At 39.9% G+C, this 14,441-nt stretch overlaps 1 protein-coding gene across 2 annotated transcripts in view; it reads right to left on the bottom strand.

Annotated features, from left to right (window-relative positions):
• Positions 1-20: 20 nt before the first annotated feature.
• The window catches only part of LOC124185160 (voltage-dependent calcium channel subunit alpha-2/delta-4), a 29,247-nt gene continuing 14,826 nt past the window's right edge, over positions 21-14,441 (bottom strand). The window contains exons 8-24 of one of the 2 annotated variants that reach the window (XM_046575628.1): positions 12,993-13,073; positions 12,776-12,856; positions 12,585-12,659; positions 12,484-12,498; positions 11,654-11,761; positions 11,389-11,460; positions 10,946-11,087; positions 10,214-10,435; positions 9,832-9,931; positions 8,164-8,196; positions 5,174-5,293; positions 4,933-5,045; positions 4,282-4,421; positions 3,524-3,696; positions 2,716-2,918; positions 1,153-1,468; positions 21-674 (exon numbers count right to left, since the gene is read on the bottom strand). In XM_046575628.1, coding sequence (XP_046431584.1) covers positions 377-674; positions 1,153-1,468; positions 2,716-2,918; positions 3,524-3,696; positions 4,282-4,421; positions 4,933-5,045; positions 5,174-5,293; positions 8,164-8,196; positions 9,832-9,931; positions 10,214-10,435; positions 10,946-11,087; positions 11,389-11,460; positions 11,654-11,761; positions 12,484-12,498; positions 12,585-12,659; positions 12,776-12,856; positions 12,993-13,073 — 2,292 coding nt within the window. In that variant the 3' untranslated portion in view covers positions 21-376. The remainder of the gene's footprint in view (positions 675-1,152; positions 1,469-2,715; positions 2,919-3,523; positions 3,697-4,281; positions 4,422-4,932; positions 5,046-5,173; positions 5,294-8,163; positions 8,197-9,831; positions 9,932-10,213; positions 10,436-10,945; positions 11,088-11,388; positions 11,461-11,653; positions 11,762-12,483; positions 12,499-12,584; positions 12,660-12,775; positions 12,857-12,992; positions 13,074-14,441) is intronic. The other variant, XM_046575636.1, reaches the window with a different exon arrangement.

Here is a 14,441-nt window from a genome sequence, read left to right on the forward strand (position 1 = left end):
TATATATATATATATATATATATATGCGTACCTTGTACAATACATATACAATGTATATATATATATATTGTATAAGGTACGCATCGCACGCATGTAGACAATTCTTCTAGGGTCGAGGTACAGGGGTAATATAGGTATACACGTACAGCACGGCAACGTTTCTCATGTGTTAATTAATAATATGATCGCCAGAATCATTAGGTACACCGCGAGGCATTCGAATTTAAGGTGCTGACGTTATATAAATAATCGGACATGTAATATCCACTGTCCTACGTGTTACACGTATACATATATGCGGTATACTGTATACTTGCCCCCCGTCCCGAACCAGGTATACTATTATTATAAATTATTGTACGATAAGGTGGAAAAATCACGTCAGTTGAGACGTTGCAGTTGTGAGGAGGATTGTAACGACGGCCAGAGTCGTCACACTGATGTCGACGCGGTTTGATCCTCCGCACTGTTTAATTTCCATCTCCTCGGGGTGATAATTTATACATTTCGGTGGTCTGTGTCGGTAGAGGCGTTCTCTCCTCGCGGTACACGCCTCTGGTTCGGTAAGTGCCTCTATCGGCTCTATACTGAGCAGTTTGCTTCCGCAGGGGCACGTAGTGTCGACCACCAGAAGGATCAAATTCGTATGTTGAATCTTCTGCACACTGAACGGTCTAGAATGGAATGGAAATGCGAGGAGCACGATGAGCGCCATCATTCATTTGCTGACATGCAGCACTTATCTCCATTCAAGATTTTTACTTTCGGCTTGGGGGTGAAAATTAAAGTCTGGTTCGAGTCAATTTTTCCCTCCCATCGGTTAACGTAATCAGTGTATTCAATTTCATTGATTATACAAAACTAAAAGTCGAAGGGATCAATCCTCACGCGAATCCAAGTAAGTCTGTCGTTGTCAAATGACACCTGGAAGGTAGTAGAAATGCCCGATTTCGACGCTATGTTTAAAGTGACGAGTGACAAACACAAACCTATATCGTGCATGAGGTGAGTGGAGTCGATACTATACTCATATACAGTGATATACTGCGGTAAAATGTTGCGGAATCAAGTATGATAAGCCGGGGGATTGAACCAATAGAAACATAACTGACAATGAAATAAGTAAATGTGCAAGTAATACTTATACGATACCTTTCGCACCCGCTCTCGTCGCAATTGGTCAACTTCCCCTTGAGCGGATTACTCAGGCCGCTGGTATTCAATCGTTCCGGTTGCAGTATGTAAAGCTCGGTCTTCTTCTCGCAAGCACGAATCCTTCGCCCTGCGGAATAACTCGCGTGAGTCGCGTGGGTCGCCGGGGGCACCGCCGGAGCGGGAGCCGGAGCAGGAGCGGGTCCTGCAGCCGGAGGCGCCGGAAGTTCCTCCGTCTCGGGTGCGGTTTCCTGAGTGTATTTAGGCTGATACGACTCGACGTGGTTCGTATCGTAGTCCGTATAGGCGGGTTCGTCTGAAAAATTTCACGTTCCAAAAATTCTTACTACACGTTCGGTCGTTATCGCTGTCACAGAGAGATTTGATTGAATAACCAATTGCTTAATTACTACGCCTTGGTACCTACGAATTACCTCAGAACGAGGCGAATAAAAGAGGTACAAGGAATACAATATACCTAATGGTAATAAAACTATAAAATAATAGTTGGCCTACATACGGTAAAGTAGAATTAAAGTGGCAATAATGTATCGCGTGTCTTATAATGGTATTATGAGGACGTCCGCGCCATTATACGACCTTTTACCACGCGTAAAGTAGAAAAGGCGTATTTTCCCCTCTTTGTATGTATGCGAAAAATATGAGGATACATTTGAAAACGTTGAAATCGGCAAATCGATCGATTAACGATAAAATATCGTATCGGTTATGCCCTTTCATCGCGAACTTTATGGAAAAGTAGCAGAAATACCCGGCGTCACCCGGTTTATAATTTTTTCTTTAATCCTTAAATTGAAATACTTGGAAAATTCTGATGAAGAAAAAATATCGCATTCACAGAGGAAGGAGCGTCCATAAATTACGAAATCGAAACTCGAGGGTTTTCGACCCACTCTCCCCGCTTTTTTAATTTTCTGTCAGATTTAAAGACCCCCGCTCCGGCAAACGACATAAGCATTGCCCCCCCGCCCCCACTCCCCCCATCCGCACATGAACCTAGACTCCCTTTGTTACCGGGAAGAAATAATCACGCGCAGTATTCATTTTTATTCGTGAATTTCACTTTTTGCCAGACGATCCCAGAAATCCGCGTAGGATGCCCGTTCGCGCGTGTTTGCCCGTGGGACCGGCAGCATTACAGATCTGGCTCCGCTTCTCCCACTTAAACCACATTCCCCCCTGTCAATATCATCTTACCCCCACTACCGGCGATCAGAGTGGTGGGGCAACGGTGAGTCTGACAATGAGCGCGATAGTTCAAGGAGTAGAGAACGCGTAAGACGTTCATTGATTATTAACTCAAACTTTTATGTAGAAAATTGAATATAACATAGCCTGTGACACTTCCGTAATCATGAGGAACATTTTAAACAAAGTTTCATGAAACTCCGTTAAATAGATTTTAAGTTAAATCTGTAAAAACGTCCGTGCAAAGAATTTTACAAGTACATTAGTATACGTTATGGAAAATAATCACTTTCACTAATGGTGTAAGGTCACATGTGCTCAGTTACGAGCTTGCGAGTCCTTTCGGTCACTTACCATCCGGCTCTGTTTCTTCGGCGTGAGTCCACTGCACGGGTCCCCATAATCCGTAAAGATTCATCCGGACGGCGAAACTCCAGAATAAACCACCAATCGATGCTAATGTTTTGACGATCGAGTTCGAAATGGTTCTTACAGCAGCTGAATAATGTGACCGTTGAGGAAGACAAGCTCCCTGGTAGTCAACGACCGTTATGTTTCTATTCGAATCAGAGAAAGCGGAAGCGTTGTGAATGCTGGATACCATCCCAAGGCAATTGCATCAAAGCCATGCACTCAAGTCACCGACGAATGTTGACGAGATTACGTCAATTAGCAACGGTACAATCACTCGCTGTCATTCCGAGAAATAGAATTTAAACTAAAAAACTGTACGGATTTACAAATTCTGATGTATCGAGCCCGAGACAATCGTTATTAACACTCGTATTGAGCAGAAAAAAGAGACGCGTCGAACTGTGAATATTCTGATACCTTGCCTCGATTAGAATCCAATTCTTTCTTTTGAACGGCGCGATCGCACCATGTATCGAACGGCTAATACTCAAGCTCATGCAATTGACAATCGGAAAATACGTAATAGATATAGCGTTCAACGATTTAAAAAATTGCGAAACATATATGCTTGAATATGGAAAATGAAATTATAGGTTGACTATAAGCGCAGTTTCACGATATTCCGTAAACATCTGGGCGCTGACCGCGTCCGGATAATCCTTAACTTAGGCGCATGACTCTGAAGCATAGTAATAATACCACGTGTTGTCTAGTGTGGCGAACGATCATAATTTAATCCTTGGTTCACCTGTAAATTCTATCTTGAACCAGAGAGTCCATGATTGTTCCGTCAATTTCACCGAAGAATTTCCCAGTGTGCTCGTGCCTTTCGCTTATAATAATAAAACCATTGTTGTCTAGGATATAACAGTCCAGTTCTTCAGACGCGCAAGTTTTTTTGCACTCCGTCATTGCTGTACACTGCGGATTGTAAAACGATTCGTGTATTATAAGTGCCCGTAATTTTATTCTTACACGACTTTAATGAATGACGATGGCCGAGTTCAAATGAAATCGATCCGCTCCTTCCAAGATATCGGAAGGGTTTTTTCATTTCGCAGTCGTCGCTAAAATTTACGCCCTGATTTCTCTTGATGAATGAAAATATAGGTATGAATTTAGGCAAATTGCACGTAAGTATGCGAGTAGTGGTTATGGATCTTTGCGAAAGGCTGGTTCTAGCCGTGAGCTTAGTTTCTTTGTTTTACTGGTAAAATATTTATTGCATGCGGAAAAAATATGAACATTTGTTTGCTGATTGGAAAAAATGTTTTGCAAGTGAATTGAACATTTCGACAGAGAAACAGAAGGATTATTATTAGATCCAAATTCAACTGAAATACTTCATTATGATCTACCATGAACTATTTTTGTTATTGTAAAATCGGTACCGCGTAGGGCTTGGAATCAAAATAAGTCTTTTGGTTGGGTAAAAAACAATAAAATTTGAAGAGAAGTTAGATACGCAGCTAGTGAAATATACAGGTCAAATTACAGCGTACTCACCGTCGACGTGATATTGATAAAGTGAGATGCCAGCGATGAATGTAGGAACTGGAGACCGACCACTGCCGCAGGAGCCCTGTGGCCCTTTCGTTCCACGAATACAGCGTGCGTTGCGGTTACCAATGATTTTGCACCGTCGGCTGCCGGATACAAAATAGAAAAATTCGATTTATCGAGTTGGAAGCGTGCCCTAAGCCGGTTTCGTTGGCATTTGATTCGCGGGGTTTGTTCATTGTTGCTTCAATAAGTGTTTCTTCTTGTCCTCCTAACGAGCGAAACATGCGAGTGCCTACCTACGTTGGGTCAATCGTTCGATACTTCTCACCACAGAGAACTAATTCGCCGCGCGAATAAAAAGACCGGATTTTTGTTAAACCCTACCGACAAACAAATCCTTGGCCGCCTCTATCGTCGGCGGGATAAAGAGTGGCTTTGTTTATTGAAAAATTGATCAACTTAAAAATTTGTTGCATGGTGTTTCCGCCATTACGTGTATAGCTATAGTATATCAACCAGTTGCGCCTGAGTAATGTACGGTATATCATTTCAGCTTGTATGCAGTTCGTACATGTTCGTTACGGAATATACCTATAGTATATGTATAATCAAGGTAGTATACGATGAAGAAAAGTAGGTACTTAATTGACTCACCGGCGTTGAAGGGCACACTGAACACAAAACTTTCCGGTTCGACGGAGTGCTGGTCGACGGCTCGCTTATACCAGGAGGAATCCATAGCCCTCCTGTGGACGTCGCCAAAGTGTCTGCGGATCACGGGAAAGTGATGATAAACTTATCCGGCAAAGGTCCGAATCGCTTATAAAGGAGAGTTTTTACCGCGTTTGCCCCATGGACAGCGTATAGGCATGTATAATATATCAGGTATAGTTACGGTTCGTTTGTAGCTTCGACTGCCGGAACATCCTCCTGTGACGGATGCTCGTGCCATCGGAGCAGTCCGCTACGGGTGGCGATAAAGCTGCGCGTTACTCCGAACATACCTTTTCCTTGGCTGCAAAACAAGAAAACACTGTCAAAAATAAACATTCACATCACCTTGAGGATAAAACGTGTCGACGTAACCCTGAACGGGGTTTTATTTTGTACGAGTATAATTAGCATCAAGTATTATTACGGACTCGATGTGATAATATAAGTCAATTTTAACGGTGAATCGGCGTGCCGGTAAAAATAAATTTCTCTGCAACGGGTACATCGTTGCTTGGAGACATTCCAGAAACCACCGCATAAGTACACGCTTAAACTCTGACCCGCGCGTACCCTTTCACTGACCACTAATTACAAAATTCCTTATTATTATGGGAAGTGGTATTTATTGGCAAAATTCACTTGCATACTCATTCGCAATTGAAGGAAAAATTCAACTGAAATTCGGAGTATCGTATCAACAGATAAATATCGCAATTCCATGCATCCGGATGAGAGGTCAACAATATTCGTATAACGTATTACCAAAATTACCCACTCCTTGTCCTCGGGTATGCTGCTTGTTAAACAATTGTCAGATGCATCGGAATATCATACCAATTCCGGATACGGGCCAGAAAATATTTTCTTGTATGGAATATAGAAGAGCCCCGATTCGCCTCAGTCCACTTTACACACAGACGCATCGTACTATTCAATACGGACTTATTTTACGCATGCATACTATTCGATATGACAACATTCCGCAGGGCTTTTCTCGGAAACAAACACCATCTTCTACACGGTATTATTCACCAAAGGTATCGGTCGACGCGAATGATATTTGATACGACGCGATGTTATTCTACTGGTACGCGATTGCACGTACGTACATATGTTGTATTCCCAATATTCTGCAGGGCATATATTTCTCTCCGATTTTTCAGAAAGGAACAATAATTTCACGGTGTTCGTGTCCAGGAACAACTGTTTGATAAAAGGCAATTTTGCTTTCTTCACAAGCTTATTGCAACACTTGTGTGACGGAAGCAATGTCGTCCAAAACAAAAAGAAATAAGAAAAACTCGTACATTGATGAAATACGTTGCTCCTGTTTGGAGAAATATCGGATAAGGTGACGCATCGATTCAAAAATTGATCCAGACGTCCGGATGAATTTTATTTTTTTTTTCTGGAAAATAATACCCGTGTTGAATAACACATACGTATACTATAAGTTATATCGAATAATATCCGAGCCGGATAATGTCGTGTCGAATAACACTGCTTGCCGTGATCTTGTGTGCAAAATGGACTGACAATGAGGCGGAAAGGTACCTTTTCTGGAGTGATACGTCAAAAGCGCTACGTGTGGGATCAGTTTGTCCAGACCTATAAACCATTTCTGAGTCAATCCCGACCCTGTTTCGAAATTAACGAGCAGTACTTTCATCAATATTATGTCCTAATGTAGCTAGTCTCAATAACTCGGTCACTTTACGCGATGAGGCAATGAAATTTTCATTGTATAAATAAATATTACCTTCCATTATACGTAACAGGGTGTCCAGCGACCGGGAATTCCTGGAAAACCGGGAATTCGAAAGTGACCTTGAAAATGCGGACAATATACGGGAATTTTTTCGTCAAATTGAACTTGCGTGAATTTTCATCCGAGGTCAGATAATTATAATGAGAGCCCTTACTTAAATCATGTCGCATTAAAATCATATCTTCGAAATATTATATAATAACTCACCTAGTTATATTGTTAATAAATATAAGCTATGTAAGAGTTTTTCCTTTTTTTTTCGCGTCAATTTCCTCGCCACATCTCATATGCCTACAACTGCCATAGATGCATGTCTTAAGCAGGGCATAGGGATGCTCAACTTATTTTTACGGGAAATCCAACTGATTCGGATATTTATGTTCATCGACGAGCATATTATTTACAATAAGTATCCGGCGTACTTAAAGATTACTATTTAAAACAACTAATATTCATTAGTTATACAGTTGAAAGTGATATAATGAATTTCCGAGAATTTTTATAAAATGATCGGAAAATTATGGGAATTTTCAAGTCCCGTGTTGCTGGACACCCTGTAACTACCCCTGCAATGTATTAGTATTGATTTCTTGGTGGTAATAAACCCGGGCGGATTTTTCATCGTGGCATAAGGCGCGATGTCCGATAGTAAATATTCACGATACAAGAAGAATATTAAGTTTCCGGGTGGCTGACCTCGTCGCGATATCCACAGTGATCAAAAGAAAAGAGCTCAGGGCATTGGGATTCAAATTTCAATCAGCAGAGCATCTGATAGACGGAATGGGCGCGGCAGTTACCCTGCAATACCTTACTAGTTCGTATCTTGAGAAGCTAACAGGTGTAATTCACACCGTTTGTAAACATGCCGCTCATGCAACAGTGGCATCGATATTGCATATATATGTGAGTTAGCCACATAAGTATATCGTAGATTTTCTCAAATTTCACTCAATACGAAATAGCTTTGGCGATTGCATAATTGAGCAGCCGTATAAGATTTCGTTACCCGGGTGTGCATATTATATGGGTACAGTAACGCTTTGCAAGTCAGGTTAACATTCCTTAAACACTTATTCGTACATTCTTGCAAGTTATCAAATGTATGAAATACTTCCATTTCTATAAAGATCGGGTACGATCTTTACAAACCAATTAACAAAACACTTCTGTTGGTAACCCGTTGCAGTTGCACACCATTTACGCCCACACGTTAATATCATACGTTCTGATAAGTTATACATACACACATATGCACGTATACCATCCGAGTATACGTATACTTTATTTGTATGCATACACTACATGTACAAATGTTAACGAAATCCAGTATTTCAATGACTGGTATATTCAGATAGGAAGGTGCACAAATTTTAATCATATAATCGTGTGTAATAAATTACCTGTGCAGTAGAGCCATCAGTATGGCAATTGGGCTAGCGGTGGAGACACAAATAAAAATGTAATAATAATAACAACAACAACAACAACAACTGCGGCAGCAACAACAGAATCAATAATTATGGTGATGATGATTATGATGACGATGGTGGTGGTGGCGGCGATAGTAGGTGTAATGCGACGATGATGGTATAATTGGTATAATAATATTGGTGACGATTTTGAGTGAAAAATTCAGTGAGGGCAATAGTATCGTAATGAGAATAGTGATGACGATGAAATCTTGGATGAAACCTTCGATCCAAACGAATGTTCAAAAAAAATGATGAATTATGAAATTATGAAACATTCATATCGGCATAATGTGTTGTGCAGTGGTGCATTTACAAGCTCTTTCCAACATACAGTTCGCCCGATTCCGAATTCACTACTCAATCCTCCATAGATTTTATTACGATACTTTTGTGTTAATAATGGATAAGATATTGAAAATTTTTCTCGGTAATCATAAATTTCAATTACGGTCAACCCTTTGCAAAACTTGCATCTCCAATTATTACGATTAGCGTAAAAATGTACTAATTTAACGTTCAAATTTCCATGAAAAATAGCGAATGATTCCACGAGGTGGCGATTCGAATTCTGGAGTTGTTTTCCGAAAACAATTTTCAAACAAAATTTCAATTGTTAAAACCAAACAACAAATAACATATGTATACGATATGAGTTAGTCCACGTCAGGCAGAACGTGATTGGGTCGCTTACGCCAAGTTATTTGATTATTATAAATCGCTTTCGGTATATTCTTTCAGGTCTTCGGACAGGACTCGAATGTGATCGGATTATCGTCAAATCACTCGTAACCATGAATAAGTATGTTCAGTAGAGATAAGCACAATCATATTTTTGTCACGAAATTGTTGTCGGTTGCAATGCATGTGAGTATACATTTTTTTTTTCTTAATTTCCCTTGCAATAAATTCAATTCGATTTGTTAAACTTTCTCAAAAAAATTTATTCTCGGATCCAGAGAAATATTTTTTGATTGATTGAACAAGTAATCGCAAAGACAATTTGCATTTTCAAGTGGTAACTCGTGTATCTGAATAAACAAAAAATGTCATTCCCCTACACGGTTGATCACCATATTTGGCATGGTCGAACATATTTTTTCATACGTAATACAAAACATTCGTCCAGCAGGTACCTGGAACCGTAAAACGACCCTTGTTTAAAATAAAAATGATGTTAGATTCATATGAGTGACGGTTATTATATGAACACCGCTTTTAATAAACGGAAATAAAAATTATGGGGTTTGTGGGGTTTGACAAGTTCAAAGAACATACGTGAATGTCACTTCGACGTATTGAAAAATGATTCTCACCGAAACCCTTATGATTTCTACCCCAAGAAAGTTCCATCCATATAATTACTGTCATGCGTGCGAATCCAAAATAACTTTTTTTTTCACTTACAGATCATTTGAACAACAATATGCATATCATATTTCTGTTCTGCTAAGCGTGGAATAACTCAAAATTAAAGTCGGTCGAACAGCGAATCGAAAATTCTAATATCGTATTGAGTGCCAGTGCATGAGGTGCGGAAAAATTGTCGTAACTGGAAACAGTATGGCATCCGCATTATGTGCGATGAGGGTGACGTACCTTTGCTTATCATCTTTACGCATAGAATGTGTACTTTTTCTATCAAACTCATCGGTTACCAAAGCGTCCAGCACCAACGACTGCACCAAAGTCTTGTCACCTGAAACCAGCAGTAATTATACGTATAAGTAGGTATAACATGCGCAACAATTCAATTGCACAGACCGGCCTAATTTGTAATGTAGAGAATTAAACATGTAATTTCATCGCCAACAATAAATCGTGCTCGCTTCCAGAACTATTACTCAACGTGTTCTACATACGCACGGTAGTGATAGGGTTGATACGACGAAGGGACATACACCAACACGATCTCTCGTTGGTATAACGCTCACTGAGATTTTACCAAATCGGAATAATGTTACTCGGTGATAATACTCACAATAGTACGAATCCTTGTCCGGCTTACTCGCTTGTCTATGATGCGAGCTGGGGCTTCTGGGTCTCAACGACATCCATTTCCAACCAGGACGGCGAGTCCGGTCTAAGAAATGAAAAACCCTATCCTCGGGGCTGGCGAACCATTTGTTCGACCCTGAGTTATATTCGCAGTAAACCCAGTCGGGGTGTACCTTCCAGTTATTCCCCTTGAAAAAGTCGGTAACTGAAATGTTGATCAGATAATAAAGATAATTAATCCAAAAGTTTCACACCACTTTACGACTAACAATGAAAAAAAAAAAAAAAAACCATATTTTCGAAATAGAGTCGGTATATATTCTACAACTATTTGAACGAACAGTAATGGGAACTTGGCGGGAGGTTAATCATTGGCTTCGTCTTATAAACTGAGTGACCTAGTAAATTGAACGATACGGAGTCGGGTGGTTGAAGAATCGATTATCTTGTAGCGTGAGAGGCATATAATTTCTATTGCAATGGGCAATGGTAGATGGCGGTAAAACTCTACAGGGTGGGACAGGGGCAGCCGGTCAATTGTCAACTCGTGATCAGTGCGGTGATTAGTATCTACCAAGTTATTATGTGTAGATGGAGGAAACGGCCGTTAATTTATGAAAATTCACTACATCTATCTTATAGTTTTCACTCTGCCGATTTGGAAAGCGAAACAAAAATCATGTTGAATACAAATTTTTTTTCAATCTCATCTTACCGTTAAATTTAGCGTGCTTGATTTCTTGCTCCGCGAGGAGTTCGTACATCCCGTACCCCTCCGGCAAAGCGAGACCCAGAGAAAATGGTGTACCCTCGATCGGCATGTAGAAATATTTGTGCCTCCTCAAGGTCACCCTCTTCTGTGAATGTTTATTGGAACAGAAATCAAGTATTGGAATAGTTACAAAGATATCTGATAAGTGTTAACTGTCAGCACACGGCACGCCTTTTCACATCGGCATTGGGTTCGCTCTTATTTTTTTCGAAATATCCAAAGAAGCAGGAGTATTGAATCGTATTAACAAGGAAAAAAAATGTCAATCACTGCGGTATCTTCCATATTCTAAATTTGTACCGATTGTATTTTATTGGCCCCTTCTCATTTCGTTTCTCCCAAATAAGGAAACTTTGGTTCAACTTTTTATAATGTGATATACTTACCATATCGTCATAGTGAATTTTCACAGCGAATTCGGTCTCTCCCTCCTTCTGATCAATCATATCGTGTCTCAGCTAGAAACGCAAAAAAAAAAAATGAAGAAACAATACTAGAGATATTGAAGAACTCGATGATATATCGATACTTGTACGTTATACGCTGCTGTAGAAATAGTTGTTTCTATTACCAATCGCCATAGACATTACATATGTATAGGTATTGCCAGTCGCAAATCAAACTATAACCATTGACAACATAATGACTTACGTCCAAGAGCAGAGAGTTGTTCAGCGGATGGGAGGACGCCTCGTGTTCCGCCAGTTCGACTTCCGATAAATCAACGCTCACGTACTTTGGCCTCAGTGTCTCATCGTACTGAAGCAAAGTAATCGTTAACTTTCGCTCAAATGAGCAAACAAATTCTGTAGGCCAGTATATATCTGAAAGGTATCGACTTTGTCGCGGGATTTAATTACTATCAAGGAGACTGGTTACCATCATTATCGTTTTAAGAGCAGTAGGAAGGAGAGTAGAGCATGAGAGCACTTCTTTATGATTCAACGGCTATAATAGTCCCCAGATATGAATAAATATTGTTGAAAGAAAAGAGGGAAATGTCCGACATTTTTTGCCAAAGACGCTTTGGGTCACTTGAGGACGTTGTTTTACAATTAGATTCGTAAATGTAATTTTTTCGACTTTTTCTCCTCACAGTGGGTACGAGCCCGTACAAGATTCTACTCCCTATCCCTAATTTTTTTAAGTAACACTGCCCTCACGTGAATTTAATTTCCCCCGTTGCGAGAAAACTTTATAGATTTTGGGCTAAAAATATGCCTAATAATTCACAGACACGTTTTCGGTCAGTTCCCTGGCCGCCCGACACCTCGTTCTATGCGGATAGAGGAATTGAAAAAAATAGATATAGCTTGTAAAAAAAATTCAGAATATTAATCCAAGACGCTTGTGCAGAGTGTCCAATAATAAAATAACCAAGCTCTAAATATATATATATATAATAAATTGTATAAGTAACGCATAAGCATAATTATTGTTAATGATCGACTTGCGGTCAGGAATGATATTCATGAACTTACGTCAATATTTCCTGGCTGCGTGTAATTAAACCACTCGTGTTAGGAATACAAGGAACGGGATACAGCTTCTGCAAGATACAGGGGAAATAAAAATACCTCACCAGGGGACGCAAATCCGGGTGGTACAAAATCCGACCATTGTTGTCAACAATGAACGAATAGCCATTGACGCCGAGCTGAAAATAAAGCAACGTCGCATGATATTTTCACGTCGTTATATCACACCTCGTCTATTGCTGTCGTCACGTATGCGTCACAGTGTTATAAGGAGTCGTAACTAAATAATACGAACCTTATACGGAGGCACAAGCTTCTGTATCTGTTCGACCGGAACATCCGTACCTACGATTCCTAACAGATTGGCCACCCTCACCTAGAAAGATAGATACTTGCTCTGTATACCTAATATCGAATGCATACGCCTATGTAATTTACTTTATCAAAGGATTCTTTTTCTCTTCCGTGATACAGCTATAAGCATTGAAACAACTTTGTACTTGGATATTCACCGTGTGGTTACGGCGGTCCAATATGGGCGCCGTCACAGAAGCCATCAGCTGCCCGCTACTTTCCTCGCCGTACCTGTTGCTCTGCATTTGGAAAGAAGAAAAGAATTGTATACAGTATACGAGGCGTACCCTGCGAAATCTCCGTGTTTTGAATTCCACCATGTTCAATTTTATAGTAAACCTTTTTAGGCTATAGTCAGATGTTCTAGGCCCCTGCAGTTGTTGGTTTATTTATTATTTTCTTTTTTCCCCCTTTATTTTCAGCCAAACGTTTTTGATTTACGAACATGCAGATATTTTCTAGACCGTCGTATGTAAATTTCTCTCGAAATACATTTCTTTATGCCGATCATGCGATATCACTACCGTGATTTGATAATTTTGGTCCATTTTTTATTTTGTGTCACATCAGGCCTTCCAGTCCATACGATCCGCCAATTCGATTCCCTTGCACCTTGCATTTTGTCTTCATCCTCGTCTATAATAACAGGTTCAGTTCCCATATGCTGGTCGGAAGGTGATTAATCGCTACACTGCTAGTTGTGCACAACGCCGGCTAAAATGCAACTAGTCGATCTCTTAACAATACATCATTCCCCCCAGGTACTTGATTCTTCGCTCATTCGACTAATATAAAATTTATACTTTAGTTCGATCTTTCAAACAATTCAGTTCATTACATTCCATTCTCTCCAAAGTATACTCTAATTGCCAATCCCACTTCATAACACATCTACATGTTATGTTTACCTTATCCTCATTTTCAACGCTCCTGGTCTAATAACGGAATAAGCACAGCGATACTGTGGTATTATAACTATTATAAAAAAAATTTAAGGAACGCAAGAATGCAATTTTTGAGAAATGTCTTGAAATTTTTGAACACAAACTTTTGGACATGACCGAAAGACGTTGACACAAAAGTGGGAAAAACAATACAGGATGTAGGAATGTTAAATGTACTGCTATAGCCGCTAAGGTTTCATCTAATTGTAAATTAGAAATGGTGCCGAGGTTCAAAACTCGGCGATTTCGTCTCAAATGTGCCATATAATTATATCCGATACCAGATCTTTTAATGAATGCGTGGAAAGGAAAATTAGATAATGAGATAAAAGTCCGCCTGTGCACAGAAAGCGCATGCAACTTTCATGGCCGATTTTTTTCTCGAGAAAGTCTATTGACCAAAGTAATTGGTTGCGTATAAGAGATGAATGAGAATTAAGTTGGTTTTTGTGCTACCCGGAACCAACGGCTTGGCATGGTTTCTTCACGTGTGGTGCTTAACAAACAATTGTCGTCCGCAAAAAGTAAGATCGTAGCTACCTAGGGTATACAGGTGGATTTACCTTTGCCGCCTGTGACATGTTACGCATCCATGAAAAGACCGGAATGATATGTTATCAATGTAAAGTTTCGATCATTACACTAGACCCCATAAGTCTCAAA

The sequence above is a fragment of the Neodiprion fabricii genome, chromosome 1 (assembly GCF_021155785.1).
Source record: "Neodiprion fabricii isolate iyNeoFabr1 chromosome 1, iyNeoFabr1.1, whole genome shotgun sequence".
Taxonomy (NCBI): domain Eukaryota; kingdom Metazoa; phylum Arthropoda; class Insecta; order Hymenoptera; family Diprionidae; genus Neodiprion; species Neodiprion fabricii.